The sequence below is a fragment of the Pseudophryne corroboree genome, chromosome 6, assembly GCF_028390025.1.
Source record: "Pseudophryne corroboree isolate aPseCor3 chromosome 6, aPseCor3.hap2, whole genome shotgun sequence".
In the NCBI taxonomy this organism is placed as follows: domain Eukaryota; kingdom Metazoa; phylum Chordata; class Amphibia; order Anura; family Myobatrachidae; genus Pseudophryne; species Pseudophryne corroboree.
The window spans coordinates 434,712,876-434,736,021 of record NC_086449.1 but is presented as its reverse complement, the minus strand read 5'-3'; the positions used below and the strand labels follow the sequence as shown (position 1 = coordinate 434,736,021).

The 23,146-nt window shown below is 42.4% G+C and overlaps 1 protein-coding gene and 2 pseudogenes across 1 annotated transcript in view; 2 read left to right on the top strand and 1 right to left on the bottom strand.

The window, feature by feature from the left end:
* The window catches only part of LOC134932548 (chloride anion exchanger-like), a 115,023-nt gene that overhangs the window by 73,842 nt on the left and 18,035 nt on the right, over positions 1-23,146 (top strand). The window contains exons 7-11 of the mRNA XM_063927077.1: positions 2,836-2,918; positions 7,253-7,400; positions 9,574-9,687; positions 15,167-15,244; positions 18,311-18,406. Of these exons, the coding sequence (XP_063783147.1) occupies positions 2,836-2,918; positions 7,253-7,400; positions 9,574-9,687; positions 15,167-15,244; positions 18,311-18,406 (519 nt within the window). The remainder of the gene's footprint in view (positions 1-2,835; positions 2,919-7,252; positions 7,401-9,573; positions 9,688-15,166; positions 15,245-18,310; positions 18,407-23,146) is intronic.
* Positions 11,493-11,611, bottom strand: LOC134938031 (5S ribosomal RNA; annotated as a pseudogene).
* LOC134938983 (5S ribosomal RNA) lies at positions 13,597-13,715 on the top strand (annotated as a pseudogene).

The window sequence follows — 23,146 nt, the reverse complement described above, 5'->3', positions numbered from 1 at the left end:
AACTTATATAGTGCCTATGTGATCATATAGAACAGTTACAGATAAGTTTGCAACTTCACTAATATACATAATAACAAGCTGCAGATCAAATAATTACATGGAGACCACAGAGGCAGTGAGGGTCTTGCTGAGAAGAGCTTATATTCTAGAGAGGCAATGGGTGGACACATAAAGAGGGGAGCAGAGTTGGGTATTCCAGAGGCTGAAGAGTTAAGAGGTGGACTTTTATGAGTTTAGGGGGTACATTTGGAGGCTAGGAGGCTTAGTGAGAGTTTTATATAGAGTAGGAGGGCATTCTAAATGATAGGTGCAGCACGAGAGGCAGTAGTCATTGAAAGAGTGACGTGGGTTGGTGTGAGAGTGTGTGACAATGAGGCTATAGATGTAGGTAAGGGAAGCATCATTGTTGGCTTTAAAGATGAGTGAATCATTTGAAAATAATTATGAGTGGGATAGGGAGCCAGTGAAGCAATTGGCAAACGGTGGTTGCAGAAGTTGCATTTAGGAGAGAAAAATGAGATGGACAGCAGAGTTTTAGAGAGATAAATAAGATGGTGAGTAGTAGAATACAATAATCAAGAGGAGAAATGATAACAATATGGATGAGGATTTGAATGGCTTCTATAGTGAGAATGTGGAGGATCCTGGAAATATTGTAGAGATAAAAATAGATGACAGGATTTGGAGAGGGACTGGATGTGGGTAGAGAAAGATAGGGCAGAATTAATGATGACACCTAGACATAAGTCTTGGTGGGAAAGAATAGTGAGATGTTGACAATGGAGAGAGGGGAAAGAAACGGAACATTGGCTGGGAAAAGATGATAATTCCAGTTTTCACAAACATTGGGATAGCCAAGAGGAGACGACCTACAGGCTGCAGATGATACTAGAGAGGGCAAGAGGTGGATCAGCAGAATGGGTGTCTGGGAGTGGCCTGCATATTGACATGTTCCTCTTTGATATGCCCTAAGGGCCTAATTCAGCATGGAATGAATCTACTGTATGATGGGGTCGCACGCTGAAGCCCATTCTGAAATGTGTGCGCATGCGCAGAAGCCGCACTGCACATGAGCACACAGTAAGATGCGATGGCATCTCTTATATGTGAACGACTCTACCTGATTGACAGGGAGAGGCATTTGCAGGGCGGGAGGGGGCGTTGACGCAACATTTTTGGACTGGTGTTGGTGGGACTCAGTCTGGACAACGCAGGCATGTCCAGTCCATTTGCGGGGCAGGCTATGGTGGCTGCATGACGTAACATGCAGCCGCTGCGAGCCTCAACATGGTGGGTAGTCGTCTGCCTTTGCAGCAAGGCTGTGCAGGCAGAGGGATACCCTTAGCATGCGAGCGCTTCACGGCTGAGCATAGCGTTCGCATGTTAACGGTGGGGGGGGGCACAGCATGTTAACGGGGAGAAGAGCCCAGCATGCGGGGCGGACTTGCCCTATGCTGGGCGTCCCCCCACATGCTAGTGTAAAGGGTTGTAGTTGTGCAAAAGGTCGACGTGAGTTTTTCACAATTTTTTTCTTTTTTTGAACCTTTTCATACTTAACGATCTACGTGGACTACGATTGGAACGGTAATTTGTGCCGAGCGAAGCGAGGCACAATGCCCAAAGCATGGCGAGTGAAGCGAGCCATGTGAGGGGGAACGGTGCACTAATTGGGGTTCCCGGTCACTCTACGAAGAAAACTACACAAAAAAACCATTAAAAACTCATGTCGACCTTTTGACCTGTCAACCTAGACCATGTCGACCTAAAGACCCTTTCGACCTAGAATCCCTGTCGACCTAGTTACTGTCGACCAATAGTGGTCGACCTAGACACTGTCGACCTAGTTACTATCTACCTTCCATACCACACCCCAAAGACAACTGCATAAAAGAATATGAATACACTCCATTTGAGTTCCTGGCATACACATTGGTTCACATATAGAGGAGAAAAGGTAAATAGAAGAATATGGTAATTTATCATGCGTCTGCTGGCTTAACCTTTTCAAAGATACTAGCACCCCATTTTGTCACATGTATGGATACTCCTTTTCCATTAGCTTAAAAAACCTGGGGTTTTGCATGGAGGCACACATTGACCCATTTTTTTTTTGTAGTGGAAACGGCTCCCTGTAAAAAAAACACAGGTCAAGTGACCCGGGAATACAACCCGGGTAGCTACCACAGTTGGACCCGGGTAAGGGTGCAGTGGAAATAGGTTACCTGGGTTGTCCGATCCGGGAGCCGTTGGAGATGATGCAATCTCCAAGTGGTGTCCAGAAGACGCTGCACCCAGGTGCAGAGTAAACAGCACTGGCCCATGATATTCCCGGGTTGTACAGCAGTGGAAAAGGGGTCATGTCCCGCGTCTGACCCGGCTTGGAACCGTGTTCCAAATCCCAGGTCAGGCCCGATACTTTAGTGGAAAAGGTGAGGAAGGATAGTGTAGGATGAGAAAAGTTCCTTAGGGTGATAGTCATCCCGGAAAAACCTGACCTAATAGAAAAAGAGAAATGCAGGAGAAGCTAATAAAACACTGAATTAAGCTCAGATCTGCATAAGATTAAGTTTTGTAGGAAGGAATATTAAATGTATGGGGTCCTTGCAATGCAGGGGCTCAGTGATGTGTAGACTTTTGGCTCTCCAATATCTGACGACAGATCTAGTGTCATTCCAAGCGATGACATAAGCTTGTTTGGCCATTACGCTGAACTCCAATGTAATTTCTTTTTTTTAAGTGTATTAAATATTCAGGTTTATCCCATATAAATGTATTTTAAACTGAAAATACATAGTTTGATTTCCAATCATTATTATGTGCTTTCTTTGTTTGCAGACAATAATTGCTACTGGTGTGTCCTATGCATTTGACTTCAAACGTAGATATGAAGTAAATACTGTAGGATACATACAAAGAGGGTAAGTACCTGTTTTGCTTATGAAGCAGAACTTTATGTCATGTTGAGCTTAATTGCTGTAACTGTTTAAACCCATGTACCAATCCCTTTGCTGAACAACATTGTAATGCTCTGAGATTGTCTTAGAAATCTTCACATAGTTGAAGAACAGTATTATTTTAATTGCAGCTCTCAGCAGTGATAATTATAAATTATTGTCATGCTTATATTAAAGTCTTTTGTTTGAGCCATCCAGAAGAGAATTGTCCTCAGTGGATTATGCCTCTCAGTTTTGATTGGGTTAAAGCTTCTTCTGCGGTTGCAAACTGAAAACAAACCTCATTCAGACCTTCGGCAGTCCAAGTATTTCTTCAAAAAAGAACACACCGAATAATATAATTAGGGAGATAAAATAATGAATTGGATGGACAGGAAAGAAAAAAACAGTAAGCATTATCCTGTCCATTCTCCCAGCATACCAAATGGAGGGGCACAGCATCACTGCAAACATATTATGTGAAACAGGGGGGCAATTATTGCTGCTGTACAGTATGTCCAATGCTGTATGTGATTTTTTTTTTGCAAACCTCAGTTGCAGATTCCATAACATCCATTTGGCTGTGTTCAATGAACATGTATACTAAACCTTCAATGAGGACCAACTACTGCTCCACACAACACTTATGGTGTGTACACACAGCGCGATTCGCCGTAAACCCGACATTGACTTTTCGACAATGTTGGGCTGCCTGCACAGTCTATTTTTCCTTGCGATGCCGATCCTGCGGGACCGCGCATCGGCATCGCAAGGACTATAAACACGGTGCGATATGCACTAACTTTCCTTACTATTTTGACTATATCGCTCATCTTCCTCACCAAACGCACTACGTCCACCTCTCCTGTCCTACAGGCCCTTCACTGGCTTCCCTTCCCTTTCAGAATCCAATTCAAACTTCTCACACTCACTTACAAAGCACTCACCCACTCCTCTCCCATCTACTTTTCTGACTTTATCTCCCTTTACTCTCCCATCCGTCCTCTTCGCTCTGCTAATGCACGCCGACTCTGTCTTCTGATGACTTCCTCCCACTCCTATCTCCAAGATTTTTCACGTGCTGCTCCCTTCCTCTGGAACTCTTTCCCTCTTCCCCTCAGACTCTCCACCTCCCTACAGAACTTCAAACGGGCTCTTAAGACCCATTTCTTTACCAAACCCTGCCAAATCTCATCCTAACCCTCTGTCTCATGCTTGGTCTACCCCATCTGTGTCACCCCTGTCTGTCCCCTTTAGAATGTAAGCTCTCACGAGTAGGACCCTCTTTCCTCATGTGCTTATCCTTTTCTTACTTTAATAATCCTCAACTGCCCAAATCCTGCATTTTTTTGGCCACCTTGAAACTTATCTATGTCGTCTACTGCTGTAGTTATGCTTAGTTACCCTGTACTTGTCCTATATTGTCTTCAACTGTAAGTCACTGTTTTCCTGTTTTGATTATGTGCATATGTACTCTGTAAGTTTTGGGGGAGAAAAATGCTTTGAGGCTGTTGCTAAAAAAGGGATGTCGCTTCCCCCTTTATTTACCTTCTCTGCCCCATGAATCTCAAATAATCATGTCCCACATAATCAAAATTTATTTTTGCATATTGGAGTATAACTATAAATATTCATGATGCTAACTACCAGACATCAAGGATCGCTCATATTTGCTCATCTTTCTCTCATTAGAAGATATCATATTTAGCAAATCTACTGATGTGATCATCTTGGCCTGCAAATGTTTTCACTTTCCCATATAGGGATATATTCAATAAGAGTTGGATCCATTCCGACATGCAGTTGTCGAAATGGATCCGACAAACCCTATTCAATGGACAGCCAAATCCGACTGTCGGATTTGGCCGTACACAGGGTCCTGTGCTGCCACTGCTGTCAGCGGCTGCAGATGCATTGACAGCAGCGGCCAGGGGGGCAGATGGCGGTGGCCGGCAGGGGGATTAATGGTGGCGGGCGTGTGTGGGACGGCGGCAGAGGGAGCAGAGATCGGCGGCCGGCGGGAGGAGCTGGCTGCGTGGGGACATGTCTGTGGCGGCGGAGGAAGGCACTGCATGGAAAGAGGTGCCTGGCCAGAGGATGGCCAGGCATCTCTCTCCCTGCAGCACCTCCCCTCGCCGCCGCAGACATGCCGCCCCGCAGCCAGCTCCTCCCGCCAGCCGCTGATATCATCTCCCCCAGCCGCCCGCAGCACTACTCATCTCCTCACCTCAGTCCGACTTGTTTTCATGTCAGAATTGAGTTTGTCGGAAAGGGGGCCAAAACCTTTCGGATTTGGCCCCATTTCCTACAGAAGCACGCGGATCGGCGGCTATTCCGCCGATCTACATGTTTTCCGACAAGTCGGGCATTCTCGAGTTTTCAGAAAAACTCAGCCCCCTACTGAATAGGCCGGAACCCCTTCCGACCTATTTCTGTCGAAAGCTGCCGTCTTTCCGACAAGACGCCAGCTTCCGACAGTTATTGAATACACCCCAAAGTCTGGTACATTTGTCAGAAATAGATAGTGAGATCCCAAGTCTCCATCTGCACAGCATGCTCACTGATTTGCACTTACAGTAAATGAACCTTAGTGTTTAGCATGCTGGGGTGATGGGCTGTAACCTCTGTAGTAACTCCCTGAAATGCCGAAGACGAGCAGTGCCACAATACTACTTGTGGCCTTTCTTTGCATGCCTTTGTATCGGGCACAGGCTTGTAGACAAATCAAAGGATTTACATATATGTCCACAGTACAATTTCTATGAAAGTTTGGTTATTTCATGTTTATATATCTATTGTGATTCATTAAGAAATTGAGTTTGGGAAGTTTTAGTTTCACAAAAGATTAATATGGAATCACATATATAAGAAAAACTGTTACTTTATATTATTTATTAATGTAGCACCATGCAGCGCTATAACAAGAGCATAATTGATCAGTAATTTATCTCATGGCCCCCGCACTGTGCAACAGCAATACTATCCAATGTGCAACTGTGTTACATTAAAAACTGATACATAATATGGTAAGCGGTGTACAAGTACACACAAAGGGGGAAATTCAGAGTTGATCGCAGCAGCAAATTTGTTAGCAGTTGGGCAAAACCAAGGGGGTAATTCTGAGTTGATCGCAGCAGGATTTTTGTTAGCAGTTGGGCAAAACCATGTGCACTGCAGGGGAGGCAGATATAACATGTGCAGAGAGAGTTAGATTTGGGTGGGTTATTTTGTTTCTGTGCGGGGTAAATACTGGCTGCTTTATTTTACACTGCAATTTAGATTGCAGATTGAACACACCACACCCAAATCTAACTCTCTCTGCACATGTTATATCTGCCTCCCCTGCAGTGCACATGGGCCCTCATTCCGAGTTGTTCGCTCGGTAAAAATCTTCGCATCGCAGCTATTTTCCGCTTAATGCGCATGCGCAATGTCCGCACTGCGACTGCGCCAAGTAAATTTGCTATGCACTTAGTAATTTTACTCACGGCTTTTTCATTGGTCTGGCGATCGTAATGTGATTGACAGGAAATGGGTGTTACTGGGCGGAAACAGGCCGTTTTATGGGCGTGTGGGAAAAAACGCTACCGTTTCCGGAAAAAACGCAGGAGTAGCCGGAGAAACGGAGGAGTGTCTGGGCGAACGCTGGGAGTGTTTGTGACGTCAAACCAGGAACGACAAGCACTGAACTGATCGCAGATGCCGAGTAAGTCTGAAGCTACTCAGAAACTGCTACAAGGTGTGTAATCGCAATATTGCGAATACATCGTTCGCAATTTTAAGATGCTAAGATTCACTCCCAGTAGGCGGCGGCTTAGCGTGAGCAACTCTGCTAAAATCGCCTTGCGAGCGAACAACTCGGAATGACCTCCATGGTTTTGCCCAACTGCTAACAAAGATCCTGCTGCGATCAACTCAGAATTACCCCCCATGTGCACTGCAGGGGAGGCAGATATAACATGTGTAGAAAGAGTTAGATTTGGGTGTGGTGTGTTCAAACTGGAATCTAAATTGCAGTGTAAAAATAAAGCAGCCAGTATTTACCCTGCACAGACACAATATAACCCACCAAAATCTAACTCTCTCTGCACATGTTATATCTGCCCCCCCCTGCAGTGCACATGGTTTTGCCCAACTGCTAACAAATTTGTTGCTGCGATCAACTCTGAATTACCCCCAAAGACAATTAGTATAGAAAACGATGGTGTAATAGGGAAAATAATATCAGTGAGTAATTAGTCAATATTTAATCAGAAACAAACTCACTTGGTAAATGTTTGAATTACTGTACATACTAACAAAAACATTCATTTGCACAGATTTCAGGAACCTGTAGCACCAAATATATCAATCTTTCAAGAATGCATTGGCAGTGCCTTTTCCATTGCTATTGTTGGATTTGCAGTGGCCTTTTCTGTGGGTAAAGTTTATGCAATAAAACATAACTATACTACTAACGGTAACCAGGTAAGGAATATTCCTCATTGTAGCAAGAACAACTACTGTACATGTGTTATGGTAGTGGATGTGAATGATTGAGTGCGTTCAGTGGGAGGAGCATAGAGAAAGATCAGAAAGGATGCAACATTACAGTCTATCCTCTGTATCTTTAGGTTTTATTATTTGTAATCTCTAAATTGCTATTTAAGCATTAGGCTTCAAATATTCCTCCAGAAAATTGCAGCAAATTCAAGAGTAATGGCACTACAGATGTCTAAGAATGATCTAATTAATATCACTATGTTATTATTATTATTATTATTATTATTATTATTATTTTTATGCATTTTAGTGACCTGTTCCCATTGGACAAACATTGATGTAACTTATGCTTATGATATCTTTATGAAATAGTTAAACTTTTTTATCAAGCCTTGGAGAGGGATAAATAGCACGGAGATAAAGTACCAGCCAATCAGCTCCTCACTGACATGTGCTTTGTTTGAAAAATGACAGGAGCTGATTGGTTGGTACTTTATCACCGTGCATTTTATCACTCTCCAAGGCTTGATAAATCTTGGCTACAATTTGATTGCTGACTGAGTTATATCAAACATTGAAGATAACATTCAAAATGAACAAATATTATTAGATTAAATCAGGATTTGTCTACACGCTGCCATACAGGGGCGCCATTGGGGGGGATTGTGGGGACTGAAGTATTAGGCCCTTACAGAGAGGGGGACCCACCACTGGCTCCTACCGCCAATACCTGGAGAGCTGCACCAGGCTGTGCAACAACTTCTTAAAACATGCCTTCCCTGTGCATCAGCTCTCTGTGATTTGTTCCTGCAGGTCCGCAACGATCCACCTATATGTAACGTCATGATGTGTGACATCACATAGGGGTGGAGCTGTGTGGCAGAATCTTTATTTTTGAAGGGGGAGAATCTGTCTAATTTGTCTGTCCTGGGCTCAACAATTTCTGATTGCAGCCCTGCTGCTATATTGCCGTGATAGAAAAAAGGGGTTAAATAGATGTAGCATTTGACACTTTAATTTATGCTCTCAAATTATTACGTTGTGTTCAAACTGTTATTTTTATTTTGGTCAAAATAATATACTGAAGTGTGAATTGTTTTAACACCCTTTAAATAAGTGTGTGTATTGAGAATATGTGTAGGGCCAGGGCTGTATACTACAAGTTGAATATCCCATATCCAAAAATTCCGAAATACAGATAATTCCGAAATACGAAATTTTTTAAGTGAGACTGAGATAGTGAAACGTTTGTTTTCTGATGGCTCAATGTACACAAACTTTGTTTAATACACAAAGTTATTAAACATATTATATGACCTTCAGGCTGTGTGTATAAGGTGTATATGAAACATAAATATATTGTGTGTATGTGCACAAACTTTTTTTAATGCACAAAGTTATTAAACATATTGTATTATATGACCTTCAGGTTGTGTGTAGAAGGTGTATATGAAACATAAATGCATTCTGTGCTTAGACTTGGTTCCCATCACCATGATATCTCATTATGGTATGCAATTATTCCATAATACGGAAAAATCTGATATCCAAAATACTTCTGGTCCCAAGCATTTTGGAGACAGGATACTCAGTCTGTAGTACCATTTTCATATATCACAAATCAATCTCTACATGCCCTCAAGGCTGCCCATGATCCATATGCATTGCCTCTCTGACCAAGGTCAGGTGTTTTAAGATATATTTGTTATAAATAGAAAAAAACAGGTCCTTTCTTATTTTAGCGCATTTTCAGCATCACAGGGAACCTGAAAAAGATTCAGTATGAAACAGGGAAGATTCTCTATACAACTACTACTGCCCCCTTGTGTCCAAGCAATGCAATGCTTTAGCCTCTGCCACCTGGAAAATGTTTTCCTGCAGATTTTCCTGTGTTGTGTATATACTACCTTGTTCTCATAGTTTCGCTATCCAGATTGTATAGCTTAGGTTATTATATATATTATGTAGACCCTTCTTATTTACACATTTTCTTTTCTCACGCTTTAAGGGTAATAGTTACTTGGGATTAAGGCATATAAAATAGAAATTACCCATGAATTACATTGTTACTGTAACCCATGGCAATGGTTCTTTGTGTGTATAAGCAATGCAATGTTGCTAGAAAAGAATTGTTCTAATATCTCAATCTCTACTACAGGAATTAATAGCATTTGGATTTAGTAACATAATGTGTGGGGCATTTAAAGGATTTGCTGCAAGTTCTTCTTTATCAAGGTCATCTATACAAGAAAATACTGGAGGCAAAACCCAGGTATTAAAAAGGCAGCCATTTACAGTATTTAATAACTTGAACCTAAAATGAGAAATTATGTACTAGGTATATTGTTTACGAACGGGTACCTCAATAAACCTATACAAGTAATACTTTAGAGTTGTATTTCTTATTTTTCTTTTTTCAAATCCATACAACACTGTGTTGTCTAAAGATACAATATTGTGTTAGATGTAGTGTGTATATAATACATTATACCACATACTATGTTTTGCCCCCATACTGCACCCTCAAAATGTAATGTTCTCTCCCATAATGCATCTGCATTTGGAAGCTGCCATACAGACCCAACTTCAAGTGCGAAAGGGGAAAGAGAACAGCAGTAGATGGGTCACACAAAATTTGGGGATATGATCACAACATTAATCAGGCTGACATTCATCATGCAGAAACTGATGAAATGTCAACATGTTAGAATGTTGACAAATTGTCTCTGAGGATTCCATATGATATACCGGCGACCGGGATGCCAGCCGTCAGTATACTGTCACAGGCATCTCGGCCATCAGTATGCCGGCAGCGGGTGAGCACTAGAAAGCCCCAATGTGGGCTTTGCACTCGCCACACTGTGGTCACGGTGGCTCACTGTGCTCGCCACAGGTTATATTCTCTGTGGGTGTCGTGGACACCCACAGAGGGAAAATAGCCTGTGTCGCTGGTATTCCGGCATTGGTATTTCACTGCTTGACGGGATTCCGACATCTGTATTGCCAGGATACCGACTAGCGGTATGTTAACCGCTTCCCATCTCTGACCCAGTGGTCACTTACTGTACCTGCTCCTGTTGGTTGCAGCGGCTCTGTGTCCCAGTTGTCATGTGACCATCACTTCCGGGTCACATCTCTGATCCTCCGGCGTTCCATAGGTATCATTAACCTATCCCAAATCCCTAACCCTCCCTCTAGTGCCTAACCCTAACCTCGCACCCCTGAAGCCTAACCCTTAACCTCTCACCCACAGCCTAACCCTAATGTCAACATTCTGACAATGTCAACATTTCACACATCGACAGTCTAACAATGTCGACATGTTGCATGTTAACACATTAACTGACTATATTGTGGTGTCGACATTTTTACTACATCCCTGAATAGGGCATATTTTATAGATTAGACAGAGGACGATCGGGCACCAGTCAAATTGATACAGTATTGATATGAGAAAACCAAAAACGGACAAATAGACACTCCAAAATTGGAAAGAAAAAAGCTGCTGTTTTTTCTTAAATTAATGGCGTCGTCCTAGTTGGTGGTGCGCCCAGAGCCAGAGAGTACATGTACTGTAAAAGGGGAGAGAGAAGGCTCTTGTGTGGGCGCACTCTTTAGAAAGAAAGGAAAATTCCTATACCATATGAAAAGAAATGTTTAAAACATAATTTTTAATGTTAACATTTAAAACGAGATTACCCATATAAATGATCCATGCGAAAAAAAGGATATAATAATTAAAGTTTTTAAAATGTTCTGGTCTGTTTTATCACAGTGTGTGATTGGAAAGGTTGTAGACATTTGATCGTCTTACCCCCATTTCCCCTGACCAGTACAGAATATCTGTATTGATGGGACCGGGGAGTGGTCATAAAGGATTATTTGATAAGTACGTCCCAATAGGGCTACTTAAATTCAAGAATTAATGGTCACCAGCATTCAAAAGGACCTGACTTTCTGATGTATGCCACAATGATTGGTCGTAAGCCTCAAATATGAAAGAATATCATAGAGGTAAGAATTAGTGGTGATACTGCTGTTGGCGTCACAACTCACATAGAAAGGGAATTAATCCCTGCTCTACAACACCAGGTATTCGCAGGAAGTCTCCTCTCCCGGTACTGACCCGGCCCAACGCTGTTTGGCTTCCAAGATCGGACGAGATCGGGCATTGGCAGCGTGGTATGATAGTAGAGAATTTATATAATAGTACACGAATGAGAGTGCACCTATATAGGAAATAAGAGAAAGAGTGGAGAGAGTTTGGGAAGCCAAAGAAAGAGATGAATAAGTAAAGTAGAAAATGTGTGGATCTACTTTCTACGTTAGGCACGGCTCATCAGATCCCACGTCTGTGGTATTGTGCTCCGTGGATCGCAGATGAGAGTCCACGAAAAAATAGTAGAGCATGAACAGGAGATACAAATCTATGATTTTGGTTAAATTGTCTAACAAAAGACAACACAAAAACTGGTGAGAGATTGCGTTAGAGATCAGATAGATCATACAATAATTATCTGTGTCACCAGAGAAATCAGCCCTTAATAATGGGCGCTGGTATTTGCACATAGGTGGAAAGAGAAAATTAGTTTTCAAGATTTAAATACATAGCATGTTACTCAGGCTGGGCAAACAATGCAATCGTGGTATTTAAACATCAATTTGAGGAATCTCATTAAGGATCATAATACACCCTGTGCTGAGTGGAGAAATTCATTTACGTTGGAAAATCAAGTGTTATAAATCACATAGACTAAGCCAGAAAAGCAATATTATTATCAGTAACCAAAATAGCACTGAAGATCACAATGGATGGAAATCATATAGCAGTATACTGGCCTCTGCTGGTGATAAATCGGCCAAACAGTGTAAGGTATCTACCAGGTACTGCAATAGCAAATCAAATGGAAAAATATAAATGTGTATACAGCTTCTGTTTGGGAATAAAGCCTATGGCAACAATCTGTATGTACACTTCACGAGTCTGCTAGGATATGTGGTGAAATACAGAATATAATTGTACACAGATATAATACTGCTGTTTGTGTGTATTCTACACAGGACAGCTGTGGGCTTACGATCACCAGGATTGAAAGAGTCAGGATGGGCAGGTCAGGGCATCGTCAGGTACAAATGCAGGAGCCAAGAGTTCACTCCATATGCGGTCCCCCCCGTGGAAGACGCGTTTCGCCCTGGCGGGCTTGTTCAACCCGGAAGTAAACAAGCCCGCCAGGGCGAAACGCGTCTTCCACGGGGGGGACCGCATATGGAGTGAACTCTTGTGAACTCTTGGTGATCGTAAGCCCACAGCTGTCCTGTGTAGAATACACACAAACAGCAGTATTATATCTGTGTACAATTATATTCTGTATTTCACCACATATCCTAGCAGACTCGTGAAGTGTACATACAGATTGTTGCCATAGGCTTTATTCCCAAACAGAAGCTGTATATACATTTATATTTTTCCATTTGATTTGCTATTGCAGTACCTGGTAGATACCTTACACTGTTTGGCCGATTTATCACCAGCAGAGGCCAGTATACTGCTATATGATTTCCATCCATTGTGATCTTCAGTGCTATTTTGGTTACTGATAATAATATTGCTTTTCTGGCTTAGTCTATGTGATTTATAACACTTGATTTTCCAACGTAAATGAATTTCTCCACTCAGCACAGGGTGTATTATGATCCTTAATGAGATTCCTCAAATTGATGTTTAAATACCACGATTGCATTGTTTGCCCAGCCTGAGTAACATGCTATGTATTTAAATCTTGAAAACTAATTTTCTCTTTCCACCTATGTGCAAATACCAGCGCCCATTATTAAGGGCTGATTTCTCTGGTGACACAGATAATTATTGTATGATCTATCTGATCTCTAACGCAATCTCTCACCAGTTTTTGTGTTGTCTTTTGTTAGACAATTTAACCAAAATCATAGATTTTGTATCTCCTGTTCATGCGCTACTATTTTTTCGTGGACTCTCATCTGCGATCCACGGAGCACAATACCACAGACGTGGGATCTGATGAGCCGTGCCTAACGTAGAAAGTAGATCCACACATTTTCTACTTTACTTATTCATCTCTTTCTTTGGCTTCCCAAACTCTCTCCACTCTTTCTCTTATTTCCTATATAGGTGCACTCTCATTGGTGTACTATCATATAAACTCTCTACTATCATACCACGCTGCCAATGCCCGATCTCGTCCGATCTTGGAAGCCAAAAAGCGTTGGGCCGGGTTAGTACCGGGAGAGGAGACTTCCTGCGAATACCTGGTGTTGTAGAGCAGGGATTAATTCCCTTTCTATGTGAGTTGTGACGCCAACAGCAGTATCACCACTAATTCTTACCTCTATGATATTCTTTCATATTTGAGGCTTACGACCAATCATTGTGGCATACGTCAGAAAGTCAGGTCCTTTTGAATGCTGGTGACCATTAATTCTTGAATTAAGTAGCCCTATTGGGACGTACTTATCAAATAATCCTTTATGACCACTCCCCGGTCCCATCAATACAGATATTCTGTACTGGTCAGGGGAAATGGGGGTAAGACGATCAAATGTCTACAACCTTTCCAATCACACACTGTGATAAAACAGACCAGAACATTTTAAAAACTTTAATTATTATATCCTTTTTTTCGCATGGATCATTTATATGGGTAATCTCGTTTTAAATGTTAACATTAAAAATTATGTTTTAAACATTTCTTTTCATATGGTATAGGAATTTTCCTTTCTTTCTAAAGAGTGCGCCCACACAAGAGCCTTCTCTCTCTCCCCTTTTACAGTACATATTTTATAGATGCCAAGCCATCTGACTAAAGGAATGTGCTAGCCTTGCATTAGATTGAACAGTAGAAGAAATCTAAATCCAATGCATGCAGGTGATTCCTCATACACCTATTATCTAAACATCATATGATGTGAGAAGCCCAGTGCGACTGAGATGCTCAAAGTGTAATAGCGTAGCATCAGGACCAGATTAGCAATGAGGCAGATGGAGCTATAGCTCCAGGCCTACACTAAAAATAGGCCTACCATCATGATAGCAGTAGTGGGCATGCTCAATGTTAATGTTAACCGTATACATTTCTTTGTAAATTGGCCTGTAGCTGGTCATTATTCAGTAAAAACATTATTGGTTCAAACTATAAAATAAATAAAGGAAGACGTGTATATAGTGACCTTCACATTTATATTTCTTGAAGTGTGCTGAGGTTCAAATTGTTGAAATATAATGAGAACTATTAAATTTTTTATTTGCATTGCATATTAATATCACGCATCAAAATTACAGTAGTCTATTACTGTACTTGTCTCCATGATAAGCAAGCAGTTTCCTCCTGGGCTATCAAGCATACTGTACATACCCCATTCACTGTTTTGGCAAGAAGCCAGCAATTGAGTGTCAGTAGAAATTTGGTTGATGATCTGCAAAGAGTGGAAGTTTAGCAGGTCTGTCATATCTTTCAAAGCCCAACCACAGATCCACACTGCAAGAAAATATACAATTTTCCTATTGTATCAATCTGGAATATCATCATGAATAATAACAAGCTCTGATTTTAGATGAAGCTAGAATGCAGTGATTTCCCATAGAAACAGTCATAGGGTTATATGCTATATACTACAAGTAAACTATCATCAGTAATGCATTATATCTCATAATCCCTGAAAATGAACCTAAAATGTTATGTTCTACCACATTAAAATTTTATATTATCCTGTCACAGGTTGCTGGCATAATATCTGGCACAATTGTTTTAATAGTGACATTGGCTCTTGGATACCTCCTAGAACCGCTACCAAAGGTAACAGTCCTTTTTACAATTATTAAGTAGAGTAATAAATATTCATGTGCATTAACTGAATTGTATTGTGATATTACATTAATAATGTACTTATTGTTTTAAGTGAAAATAATGTATTGGGACCAACCATTTCTGTTCACACAATTATTACTATCAAGGACTATGAATAATGAGAGAGAGCCTGGCAGTGCCTGAGATATACCCCTTGGGCACTGGAATTGAAGGCGACAAAGGGGGAATTCAGTTCATAGTTAAGTTCCTCCGGAATGGTCGGGTGAAGTAACAGGATGTACTGTAATTGACATCCCAATGGACGGGATGCCAGTATCTGCTCAGTTTGCCTCATGCAAAAACTAGTCAGGATTTTCCACCATAATAATCAGTAATGTGAGCAGCCAGATTGCACGGTGGCACATTGCTATGGATCCAATTCCCACAAAGCATTACAGCGTTTCTAGTAGAATATATATATATATATATACACAAGAAGAAAAGTGGAGGGCGCAGGTGTGAGTAAAAATTACAATTCCATTTAATTACAATACATGCTCACATACATCTTAGCTTCTAAAAGTAGGCTCCATGATCCATGTAATGGTTCAAGCGTCCGGACCGCTCTCTCCCGCACAAATTCAAACGGCTGGCCTCGGGTGCCGCGAGCACCGCTCGTTGCTAGGCGATGACTGATCAGATGACGTCACAACGTCCAACGTTCCGTTAGCCACGCCCAACGCGTTTCGACGATGGACTTCGTCAGGGGTGTGTGGCTTAGGTCTCTCTCACGGTCATTCTTATACTACACTACACAGCTGTGCTATTCATCTGATCAATTAATAACGTGGTTCACATGGATTACTACATATCTAAAATCATGTTCCTTTAGCAACTCAATAAACAATATTAAAATAAACAATGCTGCAATACATACTTTATTCAATGTTAAAAATAATGAATTGGTCAGATTGAGCGGAGGACTTGTAAGTACTGAGCTATAGGGTAGATTAATAAGAGGAGATATTGTAACAATATATGAATCTTAGTTAAGATGTCTCTAGATAGCATATGTGTGTGTGTATATATATATACTTGCAATGGTTCCCTTGGATGGATAGCTTATCCACTCCTTCTGTAGAAAGAACCAGATGGCACTCCACCACAGATTTTGTAAGAAATAGTATAAAGTGTATTCAGGGCATCAAAACAAACATTACAGACATAGTTTCAGACACCAACGTTTCAACGCCATTAAGGCATTTTTGTCAAGGTGCTAAGCTGTGCAAACGTGAAACAGCATAGCACCTTGACAAAACTGCCTTAATGGCGTTGAAACGTTGGTGTCTGAAACTATGTCTGCACTGTTTGTTTTGATGCCTTGAATACACTTTATACCGTTGCCTACAAAATCCGTGGAGTACCTCCTGGCTCTTTCTACAGAAGGAGTGGAGAAGCTATCCATCCCAGAGAACCATTACAAGTGTGTACTAGTGGAGGAAGGCACCCCGGTGGTTTTAATAAGGACATTGAGTGCCGTAATAACATATATATATATATATATATATATATATATATATATATATATAAAGTGAAATGATGGCGGCACTCAGGCAGTCTTTATAAATGCAAAGAAAGTCCCTTTAATCGCCTACATGTTTCGGGGAAACTCCCCGTCCTCAGGGCTAGACAAACAATGAATCACCACAAATACAAGCTTTAAATACAACACAAACATAGACATCAGTGTGAAAATTGTACTCACCTGTCCTCACGGCGCTACCATCCGCCTGCACACGTTGCACATTTCCATGTCGCCGGGCTATGACGTCACAGTGCGCCGCGGGGCAGGGAGATCGTCATGACAACGAGTACAACACCAGAATAACAATACAGACTCCCATAGAACGAACAGAGTCTGAAAGAAAGACATGAACATGAATAAAACAACACATTTAAAATACATAAACATTGCTGTTTAAGGGGAAGGTCCTGATAAATATTAGCTGTCACTAATAATAATAGTAATGAACTTATCTAGTGAAAAAATTCTTAAGGTATTAAAAATACAGAGACCAAACAATTATACGTGATCTCACTAGCTATAAATATTTCAGTGTGACCCCAAAAAATAGAGAACTCAAAGGAAACACTGTAACCCCAAATTTTCATTCAGGCCACCAGGGTCTCTGTATTTTTAATACCTTAAGAATTTTTTCACTAGATAAGTTCATTACTATTATTATTAGTGACAGCTAATATTTATCAGGACCTTCCCCTTAAACAGCAATGTTTATGTATTTTAAATGTGTTGTTTTATTCATGTTCATGTCTTTCTTTCAGACTCTGTTCGTTCTATGGGAGTCTGTATTGTTATTCTGGTGTTGTACTCGTTGTCATGACGATCTCCCTGCCCCGCGGCGCACTGTGACGTCATAGCCCGGCGACATGGAAATGTGCAACGTGTGCAGGCGGATGGTAGCGCCGTGAGGACAGGTGAGTACAATTTTCACACTGATGTCTATGTTTGTGTTGTATTTAAAGCTTGTATTTGTGGTGATTCATTGTTTGTCTAGCCCTGAGGACGGGGAGTTTCCCCGAAACATGTAGGCGATTAAAGGGACTTTCTTTGCATTTATAAAGACTGCCTGAGTGCCGCCATCATTTCACTTCATGTTCGTCAGCTTTTGACCTGGAGGGCACCGCAGCAAGGGAGATCTATTTACTTTTTCGGAGTGCCGGTACATTTGTGAAGTATATATATATATATATATATATATAAAAGGATATTAGAAGTTACCAAAAAAGATCCAAGACCATAGAAGAGCAAATAATTTTCCATGAGCTATGTTATATACAGTACTTTATATATTGTACTATATCCAGCTTTATCCACATATTAACTCTTTTAATACAAATATTTAAGAATGTTTTTCCTTAAAAATCATGACCACTTGCCAAGAAACGGTTAGTGTTAATAGGCACATTCTTGTATGTGAAGGCTTAACTTTTTTCTTTATTGTGACACTTGTATACAAATGCTATTTACATGTCTAATTAAAAGAGTATTTTTAGTCTGTTTTGGCAGCTATAATCCTGGTAAATTTAAAAGGAATGCTGATGAAGGTCACTGAAGTCCCTGTGTTATTCAGGCGAGATAAGTATGACTGTGTACGTTCATTACTATTTGTTGTAGCTTGCTAATACTGTTGCAATGTGATATTGCTCATGTGTTCTGCATTTTGTTATAGGCCCTACACACTCGTCCATCTGACTGAAAGATATGAATGATCTCATTCATTAATGAACGAGATACCGTTCATATCTTTCAGTGTGGAGGCAGCAACGATGAACGATGCGCGGCCCCACGCTCGTTCATCGCTGGTGCCCCGTCGGCTGTGCATGCAGGCCAATATGGACGATCTCGTCCATATTTGCCTGCACTTCTACGGAGCCGGGTGAAGGGGGGAGTGAAGGAACTTCACTCCCCCCGTCATTGCCTCCCCCCCCCCCCCCCCCCCCGCCGGGTCGCCCGTCGACCGAATCCGCCGTCGGGCAGCTCGGCGGCCGATCGTTACATGTGTAGGGCCCTTAACTGTCTATTAATAACATCCAATTTACCTTTGCAAGGGATCAACCTATGTTTTAATGAACAAATAGAAGAAAAAGAAATGTAAAAAAAACACTTAAATTTAACCTTAGTGCATCTTACTTTTTTTGTATTAAAAGCCAAATATCTGCTAACAATCTCTTCTATGATACTTAATTGTAATATTTATTTAAATTATGAGTAGTGATGCTTGCATAATGCACCTGCGTCCCCATTTTTTTGTATGTGCAGTACATCACAAGATGTGTATGGCTCTGCATTGGGAGCGTACATCAGGCATATGCCACAACATTTACATCCTGTTTAAAACCATTACTTTTTTCTTGCAAAATACTCATTAGGCATCATTGAAAACGAACCTAATGAGCAGAAACATTCCTCTATCTCCTAGCAGTTTTCTGGGCATGTGCAGATTGGTGTCACGCACACTATGCAGACTGAGCTAGTTCTCACTAGTAATTGCAAACCTAATGCTGGGCAAACACGTACAATTATCTGGCCGATCTGCCCAATAACAGCAGAACAGCCAGATAATTGCAGCGTGTATGTGGATGACCATTATCAAAATATTGATCAGTCAGGCATGCCGGATCATCCAGCATGTCCCTCCGATGCAATATTTTCTAAGTGTCATGTCGGCCACATTGGGCAGTGTATACCCTGCTGCGGCCAACCACGGAAATGCACCAATATCATGTGACATACACTGTGAGAGATCTCACAGTGTATGTCCCGAATATTGGCAGTGGCAGATAAAATGTCTGTTGGTCTGACATGCATTTTATCTGTATGCCTGGCTTCGGGATGCGGCTAAGATGCTGGCTGTTGGGATCTTGGCAGCCAGAACACCGATGCCAGAATCCCGACAGCCGTCAGATTGATGATGCCAGAATCCTGACAGGGTCAGGTCTCAGGAAACGGCGCTGGAATCCCGACAGCCAACATCCCGCCTGTAAGTATTGTGGGCAGGCTAGTGCCGGGTGGGGGAGGTTAGGTTTAGGCACCCCCCAGGGGGGGTGGGTTAGGCTACGGGAGGGGGGGGAGGAAGAGTTAGAATGTGTGGAGGAGGGGTTAGGCAGTGGAGAGGAAAGCTGTGAGGATACTGGGTTCCAAATCACTCAGTCATGGTGGTAGATGAAAAACCAACAGTGGTTTATTGAACAGAATGGGTTATAAACAGCTCAGCACACTTCTGTGATCCAATTCTACACGACAATTCCCTCCTGGAACTCCTGACAGAACATTACTTCTTAGCCAGTCTCCTGCCACTCTCTCACCTCCTCTTGTTATACCCTCCCCTGTCTATTCATCACACAAGCTGGTCAGTCAGGAGTGGAGACGAGGTGTCTGGAGTGGAGACAATGGAGTGCACAGGATCAGATTACCTGCATCTCCATACAGAACCTGTTTACTACATAACCTACTCATCCTAATCACATCTGCGTGTACAGCTAGGGGACTTACATTACAATGAACTGATTTAACTATGTTACTAAAGGGGGGTACACACGGAGCGATAATCTAAGCAATCTGACTAGATTGCTTAGATTTTCAGCAACATCGCTCCGTGTGTAGCCCCCTCAGCGATAGCGATGCGCGGCCCCGCACATCGCTATCGCTGCTGCTAGCGGGTCGCTCACTTCACCCGCTGGGTGAAATGAGCGGTCCCCCCGTCTTCCCCCGCACGCTCAGCACAGATCGCGCTGTGCTGAGCGCCAAGAGAGATGTGTGCTGAGCGGTTCGCTCAGCACATATCTCTCCCAAATCGGGCCGTGAATACTGGCCTTAACACTCTGGCCTAGATTTATTCAGTTAACAATTACATTGAATATATAATAACCAAATAAACTACATATACCAAATATAACAGATAAAATATAACTGTACAATATAATAACCACACAATACAATACAATATTGCCTAGCATATAACTAATAACATATTGGCAATTGGTGAAGTCCATGTGTAGGACCAGGGCTAGGGAAGTAACCATGTGTCTTTTACCACTGTGCGACACAAAGCGCTGTGTCATCACGTGTCGTCACATTACCTCCCCCTACTTTCTAGGCCTGTGTCCTAAGTAGCTGAAGCTTGCTGAGCGCAGTGATGCTCTTCTACATCAGACAGTCTGTGCCCCATCATAACATTGACCGGTTGGAGTCTCTTGTGGATCTGGTGGTTTTTGTGAATAGCATTTTACAGTTTGTACGGAGCCCACCAGCGTCCCAGGTCCAAAGTCTGTGGTAATTGTCATGAGGCTTGTATGGGAATTTCTTTCCCCGGTCTGGTGGGTGCGTGGCCCACAGTACATAAATCAATACAGTCTTACCAGGGTCCGGTGGAAACGTGATCAGCTGCCCATAGTTCTTGTATTTCCCCCCGGTGTCCCATCCAAATACATTAATCAAAGTCCCCTTTGTAGACAGCCGCTGGGTTGGGGTAACAGCATGTGCAACAGTGTAATTCAGTAAGTCCAATAACTGCGCCTGGGGACTTAATAATTCCCCTACACCCAACTGGATAACCTCAAATTTCAGATAGTCACAGTTTTCCTCCATAAACAAAATCTGATCTCTGGGGCCCTCACTCTCCCTCCCCAACAATGTATTCCCTGGGAACCCCACTTCCATCACCTCTGGTGCATCAGGACAGTGGCTTGCCTCCCCCAAACAAGAACCACGGGTATGGTAATTGTCAGGGCACAATGGGGATTCCTTCATGCCAGAAGTTTCTTCTGTGCTATCCTGGGTAAATGCTTCCTCCAGCCTGGCTGGCTGGGTAACTTGTGGGATCCTACTCTGAGTCTTGTATGCATTGGCCTGAAGTACAATCTGCTCAGCTTCCTTGTGTGTACCCACCAACTCGACCATGGTTGTACTGGAACATGGATGTAGGTTCACAGGGACAGTGGCATTACCTTCTCCATTCACTGCATTCACTGTTACATGTCCAGGCTGAACACCATTGTCCTGGTTAGAGTCAGTCATTTCACCTTGCACACAATGCCAGTCCAAAACACATTCAGGTGCCCTAGAGTAGAGCAACATGTTCCCTTCCAGTTCCTGAGCTGATGCTATTTTCACCATGTCTGATACCTGTATTTTCTTTGAGTCACAGGGAAGATTCTGGCATTCAGACTGCAGCTCCTTACCATCAAGTTCACTGAATGGGAACAGACCTCCAGAATCTTCTGGGAGAGATACAGTAGCTGGGGATACACTGGGCCCTTCCTGAACATCCTTTTCTGATAAAATAACTGGGGCAGCCATGAACATAGCTTCACAATATGCCTCCCTCAGCCGAATATGCTGATCAGCCTGAAGTGAGATACTGTCTGCACTAGCCATGCTTATAGTTGGGACATTACCACCTACTGCTGCCCTCACAGAGATCTCCTCTTCCACCTCTGCAAATGGGAAGGCATAGTGCATCTTCTCCTGGAGTGTTTGGATGACAGACCCCACTTCCTTCTCATTTTCAGTACCCTCCCCCAAACACAACACTGTAAATGGCTCAATAGCCAGGACTGGTTGGTGCTCACCTGAAGGATACCCTTGGAGGCTCTGTTGCTCGAGTGGTGGTCGGGTGATAGTAGCGACTTCTTCCTCAATGTCTCGCCATGCTGGGGTATCTAGGGGCCCCCGATCCAATGCCACTTCCTCTGGCTCTGTCCGGGAAGACAATTTACTCAGCACTTGCCCTTCCATCTCTGTATATTGTATACTTTGTGTCATTTGGGCCACTGTTTCGATCACTTCCTCCCTGAATTCCTCAAACTCTGGCTCCCCTAGCAGATTCCATGTGGCTGCTTCACTTCTGCAGTGCATGAACGCATTCCCCAGATGACACAACTTGTCCTGTATGCTGGATACTCTCCACCTGTTGATTACCCGCTGAGCTTCATTCCAGTACTCCCAAATGTACTGCATTTTGGTAACTATAAATAACAGATCCGGCTTCCCAGCCTGCCGATATGCTGACAAACTTCCAACCACAAGCTCCACTGCCCTGGTTCCATTACTGGTCTCCTCCGCTTAGGCCTGGACCGTATCCTCCTCTTCCTCCTTATCACAAGGGTGCTCAAAGTCCCATTGAGCCAGTTTTCCAATTAGGGATTCCTTGGTATCCACTGTATTGATTACAATTTTGTTTCCATGACACAGTCCTTGCAGGACTCCCTTCTTGATGTCTTTGTAATATTGTGCTGCTGCCTCCAATCTGCTGTAATATCTTGCATCCATGCTTGTAACCTGAGTGATCCCTCTGCTTGCCACCAAATGTGAGGATACTGGTTTCCAAT